Source organism: Schistocerca americana, chromosome X (assembly GCF_021461395.2).
Source record: "Schistocerca americana isolate TAMUIC-IGC-003095 chromosome X, iqSchAmer2.1, whole genome shotgun sequence".
Taxonomy (NCBI): Eukaryota; Metazoa; Arthropoda; class Insecta; order Orthoptera; family Acrididae; genus Schistocerca; species Schistocerca americana.
In genome coordinates, this window is record NC_060130.1 from 769,789,030 (window position 1) to 769,810,871 (window position 21,842).

At 40.6% G+C, this 21,842-nt stretch overlaps 1 protein-coding gene across 1 annotated transcript in view; it reads left to right on the top strand.

The window, feature by feature from the left end:
• LOC124556515 (baculoviral IAP repeat-containing protein 7-like) overlaps positions 1–21,842 on the top strand; it is a 104,003-nt gene that overhangs the window by 56,659 nt on the left and 25,502 nt on the right. The window contains exon 5 of the mRNA XM_047130470.1: positions 271–317. Within this exon, the coding sequence (XP_046986426.1) occupies positions 271–317 (47 nt within the window). The remainder of the gene's footprint in view (positions 1–270; positions 318–21,842) is intronic.

A 21,842-nucleotide genomic window follows, 5' to 3' on the forward strand; every position in this document is an offset into this window, starting at 1 on the left:
GAAACAAGTGGGTACTTTTTGTTGATACCCACTATTGGGAGTCAGGACACACACACACACACACACACACACACACACACACACACACACAGTCTCTCTCTCTCTCTCTCTCTCTCTCTCTCTCTCTCTCTCTCACCATTTACTGGATAAATGTTGAACTTAAATGTCATTTGCATTACTCAGTTGAAAGGTTGAAAGGAGTGTGTGTGGTGTATGAGTGTGACTTAATTCTGTGATAATGCTTTGATTCTCATTTTTAATTTGTTTCAGGGCCAAGCTAACCTTGGGAGGCAGATGTCTGATATTTCAGCCAACAGGTACTCATTAGCATAGGCATAATGCCTGTTTAAGCAAGTTTATTTTATAAATACTGTAGTACTTTGTACAACACAAGTTGAATTAAAGATTTTTCTTGTAATCTTGAATCTGGATTACAAAAATGAAAAATCCCTGGAAATGGAGACAGTCGAGGACACCCCATTCCATATTATGTTTATAATCAGTTTCAGGAAGAGTATAATAGTGAACTGTTCTAGATCTGAAAAAAAGATATTAACTTGATGTTACATTTAGCAACTGTTTACTCTTTTAGTTTGTATTTAACAGTGATGGCAGTTGGAGTGAATCAATGTCTGTTAAGTTTACAGGATTGTTTCTTTTTTTCTTTCCTCCAAATAAAGCTTGTGTTGTAAGCATTTGTGTTATACTTTCTCCAGCCTTGCTTGAGCTGATTCCCTGTCCACCCCTTCATTGCATCATCTTAGAAAATTCAATTAATATTTTGACATTAATTTTAATATTAATTTCCTTAGCTGCCAGTTGTCTTGAAATACTTCATTACTTTACCCTACCTGAGTAACTGTTGGTTTTGAAGTAATCACAATGTATGATGATGCCAGTGCCCCTTCCATATTTTAGAAATGTTTGCACAATATTTCATTTATTTGTAATGTACACTTCTCCAGCTAGTGCTTGTTTAATGTATACAATATTTTAATACACTGCAGCAGGCTAACTAGTGAAACAGCAAGTGAATGCATTGAGTTTTATAGATGGAATCCATATCTTGCAGACAGTTGTTTAAGCAAGTAGTTATGTGCTCAGGCAAATTGTGCTGAGGCAACTATAACTGATCAGTCAGAACATTGACACATGCCCGGTGCATGTAGTATCAGTGAGTGTGCTGTCCATGTATAGAATGGAGGAACATGTAATCTATCAGTGTAAGACTGAGGGCAGATTGTGATGGCCCAGACTTGGCATGAACATTTCGGAAACTGCTCAACTTGCCAGGTATTAGAAGAGTGCTGTGGTGAATGTCTTCAACACATGGCAGAACCAAGGTGAAACCACGTCCAGATGTCATGGTGTTGGGTGGCCACCCCGCATTGCAGATGTTGGACATCATAGGCTGGGCAGACTGGTAAAACAGGACAGGCAGTGAACTGTGGCAGAACTAACAGAGACTTTATTGGTGGGCTAGGTAGAAGTGTGTGAACACTCAGTGCACTGAACCCTCAGTGCACTGAACCCTCCTATCAATGGGCCTCCACAGCCAATGATCCATACATGTGCCAACTTCTGCTACTAAGACCAAAATGGGAATGTGAACATCGGCACTAGACATGGCGCAGTGACAGAGCATTGCATGGTCTGATGAATCCTGATACATTCATCATGCCAATGGGAGGTCATGAATCTGTTTCCTTCTAGGGGAACAGCTCCTTGACACCTGTACTGTGAGACAGACAAGCTGGCAGCGGCTCCATTATGCTCTGGGGGTCATTCACAGGCGTATCTATGGGCCGAATGGAACTAGTGCAAGGCACCATGACAGCCAAGGAATATCACGAACTGGTTGCGGATCATGTACACCCCTCAATGACAATCGTGTTTCCTGAAGCGGTGGCGTTTTTTGACAATATAATGTGAAATGTCACAAGGCCAGGAGTGTAATGAAGTGGTTAGAGAAACACAGTGGCGAGTTCAAATTGCTGTGCTGGCCCCCCAACTCACCAGATCTGAACCCAAGCAAACACATCTTGAATGTGATAGTAAAACATGGTGTCAGAGCTCATCGCGCACCCCCTCCCTGGAATTTATGGGAATTAAGTAACATTTGTGTTACTTAATTACTTGCATGCCATGGTGAGTTTCTGCTGTTGTGTGTCAAACGTGGACATACCAGCTATTAGGTAGGTGGCATAATGCTCTGCCTGATCAGTGTATACTTGGACATTTAGGTCATCTGTTGAATGAGTCCCAAAACTTTTAAGTAGTTCATACAATTCCTTTCATGGACTGTAGAAAAGCAGATGTGGTTAGTTGTGCTGCCTGTGAAAGACATCTGACATTCCGTAACACTCGATCTTAACTTTTCGTGGTTTACACCAATGCTTCTCTGTATTGAATTTTTGCTCAAAATTTGATTAAATATAGACGATACAGTGCCGAGGAAATGGAATAAAGATATTCAGCACATAAGAAACATTTTCCACACTGAAGTTAATTTATATGCCCAAACTTGTTACCCCCCCCCCCCCCCCCCCAAATAGTCAAATTACTTTACTTGTACCCCTCTAGCACTACTTCAGAATGTTAATCCCAATTTTCCAATTGTCCAGAGTGGAAAAATGTAGTCCACGAGATGAATAGTAAATACCTGGAAGAATCAAGAGTGCAGTGCCTAACTGGGGAGTGGTTAGCCGCCATTAAACAAAGTGTGGCTTTGCCGGGCAGTGTTCAAAAATCATTTCAATGAAAATTCTGTTATGCAGTCTGTTCAAAAAGTGTGAAATAGTAGTGCCCAAAGAATGGAATATGGGCATCTTGGTAAATCTTAACAAAGAAGGGAAGCTTGACAAGTGGCAAAAAGTGTAGGGTGATCGTGTTTTTATTCTTAACTTGTAAAGTGTTGTCATGGATCTTCTTAAATAAAATGAACTACCTTGAAACCCACCTGCAAAGAGAACCAACTGGTTTTTGTAAGAACCAAACCTGTGTAGACTAGATTAATGTACTTTGAATAGTTATTGAACATTTTATGGAATTTATTTAGTGTTAAGAGTTTGACGCTGCTAGATTCAAGAAGCGGCATGTGGAAAACCATGTCATGGTGTAAGTGGTAAGATTCTGAATATAAAGCAGGAAATGTGTAGTGGATACGCCTGCAAAGTAATACACAAAGGAAAACTGATAACTATTAGCATGAAGTCAGGGGTAAAACAGGGTTCTGTTGTCCTGCCATTTTTCTTCTTAAGTATGATGGAGAAAGTGATGAGACATACGAGGACAAGAGAAGGGTAAGCTGGAGTGTCAAAGATTAATTACAGGGCATTGGTTTTGTACACATTGTCCGTTCGAAAGTATCTGGACCCTTACTAGTGGACTTCAAGCAGTCATAAAGGCAAAGGGTGAAGACGGTCTATATTGAACTTTGCTGTGTGCGATGTCAATAGGTTGTGTGAATGTCTGTGGTGGAATGACAACCCATTCTTCCTCAAGGAGCTGAAACCAATGAACATAGTGGTGATGGAAGCTGGGACCTAGAGTGAAGTCAACATTTTAACTTGTCCTAAAGGTGTTCCATGGTCAGGACTCTTGGTGGGCCAGATCATTTCAGGAATTTTCTTGTCCACAAACAATTGCCTTACAGATGCTGCTTCATGACAAAGTGCACTGTCATGCTGATACAATCACTTGTCTCCAAACTGTTCTTGTACTGTATGCAGAACACAGTGCTGTAAAATGAGTTCGTACCCTTCAACAGTTAGCATTTTCCTAAGCACAATAAAGGGGCCACATCCTAACTGTGGAAAAACACTCCCATACCATCACACCACCTTCTCCATACTTCATTTTGGCACTACATCTGATAGTGGCTAATGTTCTCCAGGCATTTGGCAAACCCCAATCCTTCCACCAGATTGCCCCCGAGGGATAGCTTAACTGTAAATGTGGGAAAGACCAAATCTACAGCTAAATGTGACTGATGGGAAGTTCCAAATAAATGGAAGTAATGTAGAGGATGTTAGACTTTAAGTATCCTGGAAGCATTGTGGCCAAAACTGGAGGAGCCAAGGACAATGTCTGAAGCAAATACACCTTTCATCCAAGTGCATCCCATCTGGGAAAGCAATAAGATTTCCCTGTGAACAATACTTCGAATGGTTAATGGCAATGCAAAATCAGTGCTGCTGTATGGGTACAAAACCCAGATGATGACAAAATCATTCACCAAGAAAATAGACTTTTATAAACTGGTGCTTACAAACAGTCTTGAGAGTATTTTGGCTGAATGTAATATCCAGTGAAGAGTTGGAGAATCATAAATAAGAAGCCTTTGGATTTACTAATAACAGCAAGCAAATGAAAGTGGGTTGGACATATGCTGTGCAAAAATCAGATGGCAGTAAAATCAAAAGCCCTGAATTGAAAGTCCCAGGGCCATTTCAGAAGAGGAAAACAGATTAATCTGGAGGTGGTCAGTGGACAGAGAAGCAACATAAGCAGCAACACCATGGGGAGAGCTGAAGGCAACAGCACACAACTGAATCCACTTGTGATGCTTTGTGAAAGCCCTCTGTTCCAGCAAATGATACAAGAGGACAAGTCATAGTAAACACAAATTTAATGGGTGTTCTTCTCATATTATTGTGATAATTAATTTTTATGCCTTTGGTTGGCCATGGAAAGATGGAAATTCAGGTTCCTTATTCATTGGTTGTTTTAGAAACATCTCAATGCCAGCAGCAATTTGTGGGTACTGAGGCTAAATCAGAAAGACTGCACCAAGAAATGCCTCTTAAACAGGAAGGCCCCTAAGGAAGCCTTTTCAGTTCACTAATGGTGATAAAAAGCCTTCAGAAGTAGTGTGCCCTTGGTTTTAGGTGTTGCCTGGGTTACACAGGAAAAATATTAAAACCAGTACCTTGCTTAGTGGTGCCATTTGCAGTGTTTGTGGAGCTTTATATCATGTTTCCACATCACTGCTCAGATATGACCATACTCCAATGCTGCCACAGCTGTTACTGGCAATGCAGTATCATATAAAGTATGTGACGGAAATGAGTACATCCTACTGTCTGTGTGGGAGTAAATATACACATTTGAAGCCACCTGGTAGATAAGCCGCAGGAATCTAAAAAGTGAAGTGATACAGAAACCTAAGAAGGTGACACCCAGCCTTTCCACTCGCTGAATACGTGTAGGAATATGCGTTTCTACAGTGTTGTAAAAGCATAGTTGAGATACTTCTAGTATTATACCAACCTGTTATGAGTGGGGTTGCTGTGATGTAGAGGTGGTAGAGTGGCTGTTGTGGAAGAGATGGTGCCGAGGAGTGGATAGTAAAACTGTGGTACGGGCGATGCCGTTGATGTCAGATGGTCGCAACAGTGGGATGGCTGTTTGATGTTAAAATCCTGCTTTGCTGACACTGTTTACTCCACTCAGTGCATGCATGAGTTAACACTGTGACCGTTAGTGAGTAGTGCTAGTGGTGCAAAAGTCCATTTAATTTTCATCCGTGTCCACTGCTACTGGGTTAGACGCAGCCTGCCCTGGTACTGGTGGATGGCTGTGAATTCCTACCCTCCAAGACAGGAGTTCGTTGAGGCTGTGGAGCCTGGGGATGACTCATGTCATGTCATTCTAAGTTCACAAGTGCACATTTATAACTGTGAGCTGGTCTGCTGTAGATGGCTGGCCAGACCAGTATTGGCTGATGGCTGGCCCATAGCATGCTAGATACTTGGCATGGACTCAGTGTCATGGATAGTGCTTCCAAACTGCAAATAACAGTGCTAGAATTGGAGGGTATTTGTAGTGATGAATAGCATGCTTTGTGTGCCGATACATTGCTTCCAGGCATGTACTGATCAACTACTTCGTGTCACAGTGGTGTGTAAATACTCAGCAGGCCAGTTCATACTTCTGCAGTGGAGCTGCTGCTCACCCAGGAAAACGCAAAATTACAGATGGCATTAATTACTTCCCCTCTTTGGGAAGACCTAGATCTGTGGTCTTAATCCCTGACCATTCTGCAACAGAAGACTTCACATGCATGGTTATGACAAAGATTAACAATTTTCTGTTTATATTAAGCAGGGAAGCTCCGAAGTTCCACATTCCCTCTGCATTCTAGGTTCCTTGTCTTCAAAATCACAATTATATACAACTACTTTTTTTATTAGTATACCCACTTTCTTGCACACCTCATGTACGAACAGCTAACCAGTTCAGCAGCATCTGATGTACTGGAGGATTGCATTGACAAAATGCCCTCCACCGAAGGTAGACAAAGGCTTTGCAGATCAGTCAAAACAAACACGGTGTCTGTGGCTGTGATACTTATGGCCTTGATCGTGTGCTGCTGCTCCTCACAATATTGCTGTACATGTGAAAGCATTTGATGTACTGAAAAACATCCCTTTTGCATGCCTATTAGCTGGTGTAAGGTTAGGAACCAACATTTCATTCAAGTAGGTCAGATTTCTTACTGGAATGATTGCTTATGGCCTCTGACCAGTAGAAATGTGTCTGCTTAATGTTAAACTGTTTCCCCTGTAACAGAGGCTGGCAGGTGAAGGGTGTGCTCTGTTGTGTTCATCTGCCCCATTAATAATTTTACTCCCATTCAGTTTCAGACACTTGGCACCTGAAAGCCTACCTTGGTCATAGCAGTTCACAACTACTACTTTAGTAATGTTTACAGAATAATCCCAATGTAAACCTGCTTGCTAGGATTAGGGTTGCAGCTCCAGGATGTCACTTGGACATCTTGGAGCTAAGTTCAGTTGCATCTCGCATGTGCCAGTACCAATATACGTGATGTAGCTTGGGCAGGTGGTAATGCTCTCCCTCTGACAATGTTAGTTTGGTTAGCAACACCACTGCATGACTAAATTCCTCTTCTGCAATCAGCAATATCTCCTGTGTATTTACCAGGACAAACTCCCCCCTACCCCACCTCGCCAAGGTTCCCCAGGTTGATGGGAATGCATGTAAGGTGAAACATTTGAACCTATCACTTGTTGCTAATTGCAAATCGTATTAATACAATCGTACTGGATCTGTCCTAATCTCAACTGCTGCTTGTAGTAATACACTGGTAGACTTGACTTGTGTAGTTCAACTAACCTCGTTAGTTGAACCTTCTGGGAGGGGCATAGTTATGAGCTCCCACTTTGCCTGCTTGTAGTGTGGGTAGGCACCTATCACACCCTAAAATTGTAGGTGCCACTGCAGCCATGTTTTTGAAATATTGCCAGTTAAAGTTTGGGCAGCTCTTTATATACAGAAAAGTTTAATTATTGTGGCAAGTGAGCAAGTACTGGAGTGGCAAGCGAGCGAGACTCCAGTCCAGGTGACCCTGGTGCTAGAGACCCATCTATGCTTCTCCTCCCCCAAGTGCCTGTTTTAATTTATAATTAATCATGAAAATTCCGCAAGGAATTGATTAAAAAGAATTACAAATTACACATTGAATGTCAAATTTTGTTTCAATCTTTTGCGGTTTTTTATTTTAACAGGAAATTAACTGTAATGTAATTTCTTGAAATATTTTATTATTGTTCAGTTTTTTCGTTGTATTTTTACTTTTGTTCCGTTGAGGCAGGGAATATTTTAAAAAAATACCAACGAATGGTGGATTAAAAATATGTTTCATTTAATGGAAACTTAATCGATATTTCCTATATTTTGACAAGTACTTTCTGACGGATGATACTTGTTATAAAAACAATCAAAACATTTGTACTTTCGACACCACGAACATTGTACAAATGCATATTCATTTTCGTCGCAATCGCGTCTGTATTTTCTCAAGTCCGCAGGAAACGTCACTGCATTGACGTTACGAAATACTTCTTTTTGCGATGGATCTAGCTTCACGGCACGCCAGGCATATCTGTAACAGTATTAACGATGAAATTGTAGGTATATCTGAAAATCCAAGCAAGCTATCCGAAAATTGAAAATAATGCTTTTATTCACGTACCTTACCATGTTTTTATATATCGGAGCCAGCAGTTGATCATGTACCAGCGAATGGATTTTTACCATGTCCTCCCTGGATGTAATTTCTACATTGTGTTGCAATAGGTACGGAGCGTTTTGGAAGTGGTGAATGTAATTCTTTACTTGGTGATAAAAATATACATTGCATGGCTGACAAAACGGTGTACATGGCGGTGGTATCACTGATAGAGTAAAAGTTGCTAGGCCATCTTCGTCATTGAATTTCATTTGATGCAAGTCCGTGGAGGTTTGCCCACTCAAGAGTCAATTATGTAGAGGAACTGATTATTTTCCATGTATGGTTGAATTACTTGATCCAGAAACTCTCTGTACCTTTGTTTATGCAGTTTCTGGACTTTGTCGACATGATGTGAACATTCTGGTATTTCTCCATACATGTCTTTTCGGACTCGTGGGGGCCGAACATTCCAGTCACTTCTTGCAGGCGAACAAATACTTTAGGCAGCGGTTTTCCAGACAATGTGATTGCATATTGCGCAGTATATGAGTGTGTCAATTCAGTTATTTGTCCCACAGCAATTTCGGTGACTTTTCACCTTTGTGGGACAAAGTGCGCCAGCTGCTTATTTTATATTCACATCCAGTTTGATCTGTATTTATGATATAATCAGGGTTGAATCTCATGATTATATTGCTTGTTTGCTGCTGATATTTTGTAGCGATTTCCAGAAGCTCGCCCAAAGCTCTCTTGTCTTTCTCAGACATATTTTGTTTCATGCCATTGAGATATCCCATGCATCAATTTGAAGTGATGAATCCAAGATTCTGACGCTTTGAAGTCAAAATTTCCGTCCAGAAACTGAAAAGCAGCAGCCATTGCCTACTGTTGGAGCATCCGTGTTGTTACGAGGCCTGCTCTCTGGTGTCTCGCCTCAATAAACTGGTTGTAAACATACAAATTGATTACTTCCAGTTTATCATTTCACGTCCCTCCTACTGCGATTTGGAATTTCCACTTTGACAACTGAATTTTGCTTTTCAATAATCTCGTTGAATGTTTTTGTAACGTTTTCAATGACCAAGTTGGATGAAGTTCTGCCATCTCCACTGCCTTGACTTTCACTGCATATGGGATTCTAGTCCACTCATCTCTATCATCTTCTTCATTAGAACCTGAAGAAATAGGTGTTATTTCTATTTTTTGTCTTTTCCGTGAGTCACTTTCATTGTGGCTTGCGTCGGTTGGACTCGCAACCTCTTCATTGTCAGAAAATTACACTTCTTGGTCCGTGAATGTCATAGTCCCGTACATGTCTAGAAATCATTTGAACATTTCTCTGCTGATTAATGAAGATTGTTCGCTGATGCTGGAGCTCATGGATTCCAATATAAAGTTGTTTTTGATAAGTAACTGCCGTATACAGTGTATTGCGTCTGTTAACTCCTGCCGTTCTTCAGTGTTGGATGGAGCCCACAAAAGACCTCCTTGGTCTTCCACCAAATGTTAAATATTGTCAAAATTGCACTCACTGAAAACTCATGAACAACTTGCACTGTCCTCCATTTTAAAGGATAAACGTCTGCCCACTTCAAAGCCAAGCTGTCAACTGGCGAGAAACGTTTATTCAGCAGTTATAACTGTTCCAAAACACACACACACACACACACACACACACACACACACACACACACACAGAGTAGAGTCCCTTTATTCAAGGAATATCAGGTGCAAATAGGGGAACGCCAATGGCCACGGACCATAAACAGGATTAGGCGTGGCGATGCATCAACGATCAACAGGTATAAAATTTTCTAGGACCGTGTCCCAACATTTGTATCACTGGTTTATGACTATTTTTGAAGAAGTTTAACAACTTCTCTCAATTTTCAGGTAAGTAGGCAAATTTATGTATGCCAACGTTTTAATTACGGTTAAGATTGAAACAAAATGTGACATTCAATTTGTAATTTTGATTTATAGAGGCTTGTAATTCTTTTTAATAAATTCCCTGCAAAATTTTCATGAGTAATTATAAATTAAAACAAGCATTTGAAAAAAACAAAAAGGAAACAAAAGTAGCATAGACTGGTCTCGAACCAGGGTTGCCTGGATGGGAGTCTTGCTCGCGTGCCACTCAACTACTTTCTCACTTGCCACAATAGTGAAACTTTTCTGTATATAAAGAGCTGCCCAAACTTTAACAGACAATATTTCAAAAACATGGCTACATAGGCACCTACAATTTTAGGGTGTGATAGGTGCCTACCCACACCATAAGCAGGCAAAGTGGGAACTCATAACTCGATGCACCTCCCAGAAGGTCCCCTTGTAAGAATTCAAATACTGGTGGCAATTGCTTCTGCACTTTCTGCAGACCTACCAAGAACTTATCAGAGCTGGACTCAGCTGACACTGTGCTGCACGTAAGATTGATTCCTGCACCTAGCAAGGTGGCACAGTGGTTAGCACACAGGACTCACATTCAGGAGGACAAGAATTCAAACCCACATCAGGCAATCCTGATTTAGGTTTTCCGTCTGTAGATCTCTTCAGGCAGATGCTGGGATGGTCCCTCTGAAAGGGTATGGTCAATTTCCTTCCCTATTCTCAGCTTCTGCTCCATCTCTAATGGCCTCCTCAGTGTGACATTTAATACTAATCTCCTCCTCCTCCTCCTCTGCTTTCTGCACTCAGTTACCAGTTCCCAAACAGCCAACAAGCGATCAGCTAAAGGCTGCAACAATCTTGCTGGTGCCTTTCTGTTATCGAAAGTATCCACCCAAGCCTGTAAAACTTTCATATCCCAGTTCACAGTAGTTACTTTCATCCTTAGCCTGAAATAAGTTGTGCAGAAATTTTTACGGAATCTGACGGTGTTCAGGAAAGATAGATTAGGCAGAATTGGTGGTGGAGTGTTTGTGTCTGTCAGTAGTGGTTTATCTTGTAGTGAAGTCAAAGTAGATACTCCGTGCGAATTGGTATGGGTGGAGGTTATACTTAACAGCCAAACTAAGTTAATAATTGGCTCCTTCTACCGACCCCCAGACTCCGATGATACAGTTGCTGAACAGTTCAGAGAAAATTTGAGTCTCATAACAAACAAATACCCCACTCATACGGTTATAGTTGGTGGGGACTTCAACCTTCCCTCGATATGTTGGCAAAAATACTTGTTCAAAACTGGTGGTAGGCAGAAAACATCTTCCGAGATTGTCCTAAATGCTTTCTCCAAAAATTATTTCAAGCGGTTAGTCCACGAACCCACGCAAATTGTAAATGGTTGTGAAAACGCACTTGACCTCTTAGCCACAATCAATCCAGAGCTAATAGAGAGCATCATGACTGATACAGGGATTAGTGATCACAATGTCGTTGTACCTAGGCTCAATACTGTTTCTTCCAAATCCACCAGAAACAAACGCAAAGTAATTTTATTTAAAAAAGCGGATAAAGTGTCACTAGAAGCCTTCCTAAGAGGCCATCTCCATTCCTTCCGAACTGACTGTGCAAATGTAGACGGTATGTGGCTCAAATTCAAAGATATAGTAGCAACAGCAATTGAGAGATTCATACCTCATAAATTGGTAAGAGATGGGACTGATCCCCCATGGTACACAAAACAGTTCCGAACGCTGTTGCAGAGGCAACGGAAAAAGCATGCGAATTTCAGAACAACGCGAAATCCCGAAGATTGGCTAAAATTTACAGACGTGCAAAATTTGGCACGGACTTCAATGCGAGATGCCTTTAATAGGTTCCACAATGAAATATTGTCTTGAAATTTGGTAGAAAATCCAAAGAAATTCTGGTCGTACGTAAAGTACACAAGCGGCAAGACGCAGTCAATACCTTCGCTGCGCAGTGCCGATGGTACTGTTATCGACGACTGTGCCGCTAAAGTGGATTATTGAACGCAGTTTTTCGAAATTCCTTCACCAGGGAAGACAAATGGAATATTCCGGAATTTGAAACACGATTAGCTGCTAGCAAGAGTTTCTTAGATGTAGATACCTTAGGGGTTGCGAGGCAACTCAAATCGCTTGATACGGGCAAGTCTTCAGGTCCAGATTGTATACCGATTAGGTTCCTTTCAGATTACGCTGATACAATAGCTCCCTACTTAGCAATCATATACAACCACTCGCTCACCGATAGATCTGTACCTACAGATTGGAAAATTGCGCAGGTCGCACCAGTGTTTAAGAAGGGTATTAGGAGTAATCCATCGAACTACAGACCTATATCATTGACGTCGGTTTGCAGTAGGGTTTTGGAGCATATACTGTATTCAAACATTATGAATAACCTCGAAGGGAACGATCTATTGGTATGTAATCAGCATGGTTCAGAAAACATCGTTTTTGGGCAACGCAGCTAGCTCTTTATTCACACGAATTAATGGCCACTATCGACAGGCGATCTCAAGTTGATTCCGTATTTCTAGATTTCCGGAAAGCTTTTGACGCCGTTCCTCACAAGCGACTTCTAATCAAGCTGCGGGCCTATGGGGGATCGTCTCAGTTGTGCGACTGGATTCGTGATTTCCTGTCAAGAAGGTCGCAGTTCGTAGTAATAGAAGGCAAATCATCGAGTAAAACTGAAGTGATATCAGGTGTTCCCCAGGGAAGCGTCCTGGAACATCTGCTGTTCCTGATCTATATAAATGACCTGGGTGACAATCTGAGCAGTTCTCTTAGGTTGTTCGCAGATGATGCTGTAATTTACCATCTAGTAAGGTCATCCGAAGACCAGTATCAGTTGCAAAGAGATTTAGAAAAGATTGCTGTATGGGGTGGCAGGTGGCAGTTGACGCTAAATAACGAAAAGTGTGAGGTGATCCACATGATTTCCGAAAGAAATCTGTTGGAATTCGATTACTCGATAAATAGTAGAATTCTCAAGGCTGTCAATTCAACTAAGTACCTGGGTGTTAAAATTACGAACAACTTCAGTTGGAAAGACCACATAGATAATATTGTGGGGAAGGCGAGCCAAAGGTTGCGTTTCATTGGCAGGACACTTAGAAGCTGCAACAAGTCCACTAAAGAGACAGCTTACACTACACTCGTTCGTCCTCTGTTAGAATATTGCTACGCGGTGTGGGAGCCTTACCAGGTGGGATTGACGGTGGACATCGAAAGGGTACAAAAAAGGGCAGCTCGTTTTGTATTATCACGTAATATGGGAGAGAGTGTGGCAGATATGATACGCGAGTTGGGATGGAAGTCATTAAAGCAAAGACTCCCAGCGAGGTCGGAGATTTTCTCTGCTTAGGGACTGGGTGTTGTGTTGTCCTTATCATTGTCATTTCATCCCCATCGATACGCAAGTTGGCGAAGTGGTGTCAACTCGAAAGACTTGCACCAGGTGAACGGTCTACCTGATGGCTAGGTCTTACCATTCCTTTGTATTTCCATCGTCATAACGTGTGCTTCATGGATGTCACTAATACTGAATGAACTGTGACCTTCTGTTTAGTCCCTTATTCCTCAACCAACCAACCAATCAGGCGTAAACAGCCCTCATCTGAAGAAACAGAGAAACTGACGATCCCAACATCCCAGTACCTATTCATATAGAAACAATCAGTCAAACTCAAAATACAGATTAGCCTGGAAGCTTTAACTTATGCTCAGAACATTGTGAAGTATCAAACTTTTAGTTCCTTCTTGTACAGCTAACTGGTATGATGATTTTGTCCGACTTCTGAAAGGTATCATTCACTTGGGCAATGTTTTTTAAGTCCATGCTGGTTTTGTGTAGTTTTCTTATTCTCTTTGATGTTTGATTTGTCATGAAGAGCCAACTATTTTTGGGTCAGTTTTATTTTGACCAACCATTATGTGGTTAATGGGTTTGAATCATCAGATTAGCAGCTATGAGCAAAATTGAAAAGGTATGGAATAGTTTATGCCCTGTCGGTACACTGGAAGTTAAATGAAACTACTATACAATGGAAATGCCGTGTGGCTAGGGCCTCCCGTCGGGTAGGACATCGAAAGGGTGCAAAAAAGGGCAGCTCGTTTTGCATTATCACGTAATAGGGGGGAGAGTGTGGCAGATATGATACACGAGTTGGGATGGAAGTCATTAAAGCAAAGACGTTTTTCGTCGCGGCAAGATCTATTTACGAAATTTCAGTCACCAACTTTCTCTTCCGAATGCGAAAATATTTTGTTGAGCCCAACCTATATAGGTAGAAATGATCATCAAAATAAAATAAGAGAAATCAGAGCTCGAACAGAAAGGTTTAGGTGTTCGTTTTTCCCGCGCGCTGTTCGGGAGTGGAATGGTAGAGAGATAGTAGGATAGTGGTTCGATGAACCCTCTGCCAAGCACTTAAATGTGAATTGCAGAGTAATCATGTAGATGTAGATGTTACTTAGATTGCCAACCTTCATAATGCGAGTGTGTTGTTCAGTACCCTCTTGTTCCAAACTGGTTAACTATGTAGTGTGCCTGTCCATAGTGGCCTTGTTCCTCCTTGCTAAATCACTTGCTGTATCATACCATTCAGTTCCCAGATGCCACAAGCATCCACAGTCCCAGAAACCATTTTCAGTAGGGTGCTGCTACAATGGAATGGACCTCCTGTAAACTACCTCATATGGTGATAGTTCCGTAGGAGAATGGATTTCTGAATTATACGTGCTTACAACAAAAGATAAATACCTGTCCCAATCATTGTGATGTGCATCTACATAATGACAGAACATCCTTCAGGCTGTGTGATGTACCCTCTCCATCCTACCATTAGCCTGAGGGTGCAGTAGACTTTAGCACATTACACAGCTGCTTTAACAACTCGGACAAAAACTTTGTCCCTTGATCTGTAATCAAACTTTTTGGTGTTCCAGCTGTATGCTACCATTGCTGGCTGTTGGTTAGGGATTTCAACCATTTCCAAATATTAAAAAAATCAGTAATAGTCAGCACAAATATATTCCCAGCTGGAGTTGGGTTCATTGGCTCGAGGGTGTAGAACTCAATCAATTCCATCACTTCTGGCAACCTCTGCAAATGTATTGACTTATGTCTCATGCCTGTTGTGTACAACACATACAATTCTTTTCGTACCGGTCCACATCTTCCTTCCATGACTTCCACTAGTAGTATTCTGCCACTTGCCTATTCATTGTTCTACAACCTCATTACCTGACAATACCTGGTCATGAGCTGCTTCTTCTTTTAGCTACACTGCCGCTATCACCTGCAGCCCCAAATTAGTCATCTCGCACAACAATCCGTCCTACACCAGTGAATTGTGGCTGGAATGCATACCATTTACTTTCCACCTCAGCTCGTTGTGGCGATTTCTTTATTTCCATTTTGGCACTTTCTTTCTGTTGTGCCCCTTTCGTTCCGTTGGACAAGGTCATGACCCAATGTTTGTGCTACTGTTTGGCTTAAACCATCTACATTCGTATGTTTCTTACCAGGATTGTGTAAGACTCCATACTCGAATTCACTAACCTCAGTGACCATCTGCTCAGTCTACTGAAATGATCCTTATGCCACAACAACCACTTCAGAGCTGCAGGTTACCACTTAAAAATTCTTTCCATATAAATAACATCGGAAATACGTGATTCCATAAATCACACTAAGCATGTCTTATCTCTTGGGGAGCAATTCTTCTTTGCTATGTTCTGCTGCCTAGAGGCTTATGCTAATGTTTACCACTTGACTGAGAATACATCCTATAGCACAATTAGAAATGTCAATTGACAAACTCTTTTTCCCGTAGTTGAGAAAAATTAGTATAGGACTTGGTGTTGATGTTTTCTTAAACTCTTCAAACACATCTTGGCATTCCTTTATCCATTAAAACTCGACAACCTATTTTAAGTCACATAAGCGGTCACACTATATCTCTAAATCATTTTATGAATTTTCAATAATAATTCCCTATCCAAAGAAAGATTTTTAACTCTTTGACATTACTAGGAATTGAAGTTCCTGTGTCAACCTGGAATCCATCTTTGACCCCCTTCACTGCTAATAACCTCTTGTAGATATGTAACTACTTCAAATGTGCAGTTTCATTTTTCTGTGCTTAATGTTAAGTTCACTGATCATAATCTTCTAAAACCCTCTTGCAAATGTTGTGTATGCTCTGGTGTGCACGGGCGAAGTTTCAACAGTCCATCCCGCAAACACCAAAACGTTAGAGTATTTGCTAACCCAGACTAAATACTTTGATACTGAAAATGGCCACAGAGGTCCATGAATGCTGTTTTTGGACAATCCTTTGGGAATACCTTTCTCTGATGGTACCCCCTCCTCAGAGCTAAGGTAGTGAAGTATTTGCACTGTCCAAAATTATCAGTAGTTTCAATGATGTTAAGGATTGTATATGCATGCACTCCATGGACTAGTGCTGTCTGCTATTACTCCATTCACCAGCTTCAGGTCAATGAATTCTAATACTGAAAAAAAAAGCTACTTTCACACGTTGCATTATCAGAAAGTGTAATCTGAGATCATGCGGTAACAATCACTTACCTGGGGCTCGACTTCTGTGGATTGCTAAAAATGCTGTTTCTAAACCTGAAAATCTACTATTGCTGAACCCAAGAACTCCACATCACCATCTCCAACTCCATGTAAATTACAGTGTGGAGTTGTTTGATCGCTTCTGACTCGAGATCTTTACTTGCTGCAAACTTGTGCCCCTATTTCGAATAAAAACTTTTGCTTTCTACCCTTTAATATTTTTCACTATACTAAATTCTGCCTCTGTATCCGTATTAGGTGCCTCGAACTTTAGCAGGAGCTCTGCACGGTGGACCTAGATTTTTCGTTTTGCGTTTAACATGTGCTTGCTCTGCTTATTCATGCTCTGTTCCTGCTTACAATTTCTACAATCAGGTTGTAGTGTTGTTGAACACCACCACATCCACCACGCTGAGGTTGGTGACATTACCTCTGCACATGTCCCATCCTCCCACATCTATAACACCTCACAGTAGTGGAGGATACTGCTCTCTTACCCCACATTCCTGTTACTACATAAATTTCCTCAAACTTTATGGCTAATTCTTCAAGGTGTCCATTCTCATCCTCCTTGCTGTATTGGAGGATGAGCCTCTTAAAAATGCATCCAGTGCACTCTGTTTTTCTTCATGGAGTAAAATTCTATTTGCCTTATCTCTCCCCTAATTCATGTCAGCACATTCACTGTCCGTATTCTGTCCACAAAATTATCTACGGACTCATTATGCTTCTGTGACAGACTGCCCAACTGCTCGCAAAAAACCTTGTGCTGTTCTGCTTTGTGTACGTTTGTAGCAAGCCCTTCTTCAGTTCGTCAAATGTCTGCATGCCTCAGCTGTAAGAACTGATCCTGGTCAGTGTGGATGGGGGACAGAGATGATTTGGGATGTTGTGAAGCTCATAGTTTCCAACATTCTCCAGAACTGATCATGGCCCCTTGGTTGTGAACTGAGTATGACTGAACCAGATACTTTGAAGGTTCTGTTACAAGCTAGGCTGCGACTTCCTGCACTTGCACCCTGGGGTTAAGAACTGTCAGGTGTGCACTACACACCAGCAGCTGCTTCCCATGTAGCTGAATGTGTGTGGGATGCACACAAGTTTTTTTTAGGTTAGGCAACTCCATCCAGTCCAGATAACCCCATAACTGTAGGAAACCCAGAAGTATCAGTGTAAGATTGGAACAAGTGCCTTACACAGGTGGGAGTATTAAAATCCTAGTGGTTAACTGCTGAAGTATTTGCAGCAAAGTGCTAATATTTGAAGTGCTACTGAATAGCAGTGAAGTTCACATAATACCATGTTAGAAAGCAGGTTGAAACCTGAAATTGATTTTTGGGGAAAATTTGTGTATCAAAAGGATAGTCTAATGGGAAATGGAGGTGGTGTATTTGTTGCAGTAGACAAACTCAAAACCACAGAGGTAGGAATTGAAGCTGTATGTGACACTGTTTGGCTGAGACTCGGTCTCAGATGTGGGCATAAAATGGTAATTGGATCCATCCACTGCCCACCAGACTCCTCCCCTGATGTAACTGAAGACTTTTTAGAAAACTGAGTTCATTTATATGTAAGTACCTCAATTGTGTTGTAATCATTGGAGGAGACTTTAATCATCTGATAATCAGTTGGAAATACTGTGGTTTTATTGGTGGTGGGCATGAAATATCACTAAATGCTTTCTCTGAAACTACCTAGAACAGATAGTTTAGAATACCACTTAAGACTGAAATACATTGGACCTAATGGCAACAAATAGACATGATGTCTTTGAGGTTGTCCACATCAAAACTGGTATCAGTGACCATGATGCAGTTGTGGCAACAATGATTACCAGAGTGCAAAGGACAACTAAGACAAGCAGAAAATATATATGTTCAGTAAACTAAATTAAAAAAATCAGTGCCATATCTCGGTGAGGAACTTGAAACTTTCAGAAGAGGGCAGGGTAAGTAGATGAAAAGTGGCTAAAGTTTAAAAGAATAGCTGACCATGCACTGGAACTTAAAATACTACTGCATAATGGGCGTAAAATGAAGCATAGATAGATGATTACTGAAATGTATTTGGTTGTTGAGACCAATGTGTGAAGCCTTCAATGACTACCATGGCAGAATATTGTCAAATAATCTTTCACAAAACCCAAGAAATTCTGGTCATGTGTAAAGGCTGTTTGTGGCACCAATGTTAGTGTCCAGTCTTTTGCGAATGCGACAGGAACTGAAATTGAGGATAGCAAACAAAAGCTGAAATTCTTTTAACTCTTCTCAAATGTAAGCCCATGAGAATTGCCTCAATTTAATTCTTGTACCATTGTAAAGATGAGTGAAATAAATTTTAGTCTCAGTGGTGTTAAGAAACAACTGAAATTGTTAAAATTGAACAAAGCTCCAGGGCTTGTCTGAATTCCTATCAGTCCCTATACTGAATTTGTGGCAGGGTTCTCCCCTCTACCAAATATAATGTATCGTAAATACCTCGAACACACAATGGTGCCCAGTAGTTGGAAGACAGCATAGGTCACACCCATCTACAATAAGGATAGCAAAAGTGATCTAAAAAACTACCGTCCTGTATCCTTGACGTAAATTTGTTGTAGAATGTTAGAAAATGTTCTGAGCTCAAAACATAATGAGGTGTCTTGAGCAAAATGACCCACCTTGATGCCAACCAGTGCGTATTCGGAATACATTGATCATGTGAAGCCAAACTCGCACTTTTCTCACATGACTTACTGAAAGCTTTCGATGAAGGCAGTCAGGTAAATGCAATATTTATTGATTTCCGAAAAGCATTTGACTTGGTACCACAGCCACGCTTATTGTCAAAACTGCAATCATATGAGGTATCAAGTGAAATTTGGGACTGGATTGAGGACTTTTTGATAGGGAGGATGTAGAAGTAACTTTGGGTGTACCCCAGGGAAATGTGTTGGGACCCTTGCTGTTGTATATTAATGACTTTGCTGACAATATTAATAGTAACATCAGACTTTTTGCAGATGATGTAGTTATCTGTAATGAAGTACTGTCTGAAAGAAGCTGATAGGTCTTCAGTCAGATCTTAAAAGATTTCAAAGTGCTGCAACTTGTCAACTTGCTTTAAATGTTAAGAAATGTAAACTTGTAACACTTCATACAGATACGAAATGGAATGATCACATAGGCTCAGTCGAGGGTAAAGCAGGTGGTAGACTTCAGTTTATCGGTGGAATACTGGGTTCTCTTCAGTCATTGTTGGTCCCGTTCTTACAGAATCTTTTTCCGGCTACAGCAGTGTCAGAGATTTGATGTTTTACCAGATTCTTGATATTCATGGTACACTCGTGAAATGGTAGTCTGGGAAAATCCTCACTTCAACACTATCCGAGATGCTGTGTCCCATTGCTCGTGTGCCGACTATAACACCATGTTCAAACTCACTTAAATCTTGATAACCTGTTAAACATGTGCGCCAGACACTTGTCTTGTATATGCATTGCCAACCGCAGCACTGTATTCTGCCTGTTTACATATCTGTGTATTACAATATGCGTGCCTATACCAGTTTCTTTGGTGCTTCGGTGTATATGTTATTGGAAAATTACTGTAGCAGTTAAGGTACTTCGTTTCTTTGAACTGACGAGGGCATGGAAGTGTGAGTGTGTGTGTGTGTGTGTGTGTGTGTGTGTGTGTGTGTGTGTGGAGAGAGAGAGAGAGAGAGAGAGAGAGAGAGAGAGAGAGAGAGAGAGAGAGAGAGAGAGTGTGTGTGTGTGTGTGTGTGTGTGTGTTTTCCAGCCCATATAACATGTACATTATTAGGGTTCATAAAATTTGCTGCTGGAAGCAGTGATTGCAAAATAGATAAAATCGGTGATTATTCTGAACATCTTGATTCCATAGAATGAACATAGTAATTAAAGATGTAAATAGTTAATGAAGATATTTTTAGGGAAAATGTTATTTTTTATTTAAACGTAGTGTGTCCACTGCATTGGTATTCATGTTTTCATATATTTCAAGTAAATCTAAATTTATTAATGTCTGTGGGATTAGTGCTTTTCAGAGAACGGATTACATTGCTAGGTATGAATAATTTTTTTTTCCAAATTAATCCCAAAGAAAGCAATTTTTCATTGTAAGCCAAAGAATAGTCACTTTATTTTTGCAGATAAAGATTACAGCCCTGTGTTTCAATGATATTAGGTTTCTGTCCAGAATATTATATACTATCAGTTATTATTTATTGCCAGATTAACATCTTGGGATTTAGTAGACAGGATTATAAGAAGGCTGAATTTGTCATTGTCATATCCTTAATCTTAGAGGTGCTGTGGTGCTTTTAAGAATTTAACTTAATATCTGAGTGTATAATCTCATTATGTTTTCAACATCTTACTCCATTTTTTGAAATATAACAATACGCACCACAAAAAACTGTCAGTGATCTTACTTTGATCAAGAGGGTCAACCTTAAAATTTGCTCTCCTTATTGGTGTAATCTTCCTGTGTATTTTAAATTTATCAAAAGTATCTTTGTTCTGGCTGCCTGCATACATCTTGAAATTGTTGTCATAAATGTTTACCCTGATAACAAAACAATGTAACTCATTCTTGGATATAGTAATTGAAACATGTTTTATATCGCATATGTCTCTCTTCATTAAGTTTTGAACCTTAAACATTTAACACAGCTAATACTCTTCAACGTTTAAATCAGTTCATCATGGCAACTCTGTGCAAAATATCAAGTCAGTATTAAGACTCTTGTCACACATTCTGCAACATGTGTGATGTGATTGTGCCGTTGGTATATCTGACTTCTTGTTGTAATTTCACAATATTAGGAACTGCTGTTCAATTCACAAACATGTCTAGGTAAACATATCACTTACAGTGCTTTCAAGGAAGAAAAATTAGTCACTCACACATTAATCCACACCACACTAACTTTTGGACTGTCCTGAATGTGTTCCTGTTAGACATGAGGATTTTCTGAGCCCTAGATCTGGACACTATGGCAGTTAACTTAGTCACAAACATGAAATGTTGCCTCATCAGAAAAACAGACATTTCAAGAAATCGTCGTCCTCATTCAAACAATTCAGCGTGTCCATTGAAAATTGTTCACATTTTGGACAATCATCTGGTTGTAATGCCTGGACAATTTGGACCTGATACACATAAAATTAGTCATTTGCAAACCACGTTATGCACTATACTCTTTGACACTTGAAGCTCCTGCGGAGCGTATCTAATACATTTGTGGCAAACTCGTGAATGTGGTTTGAACTGCTTGCAATCTCCTCTGAAACAGATAGTCTACCACTGTGTGTCTGTTTCTGAACTGACCCTGTCACTAAAAAAGTTTCCATGTTCCGATTGAC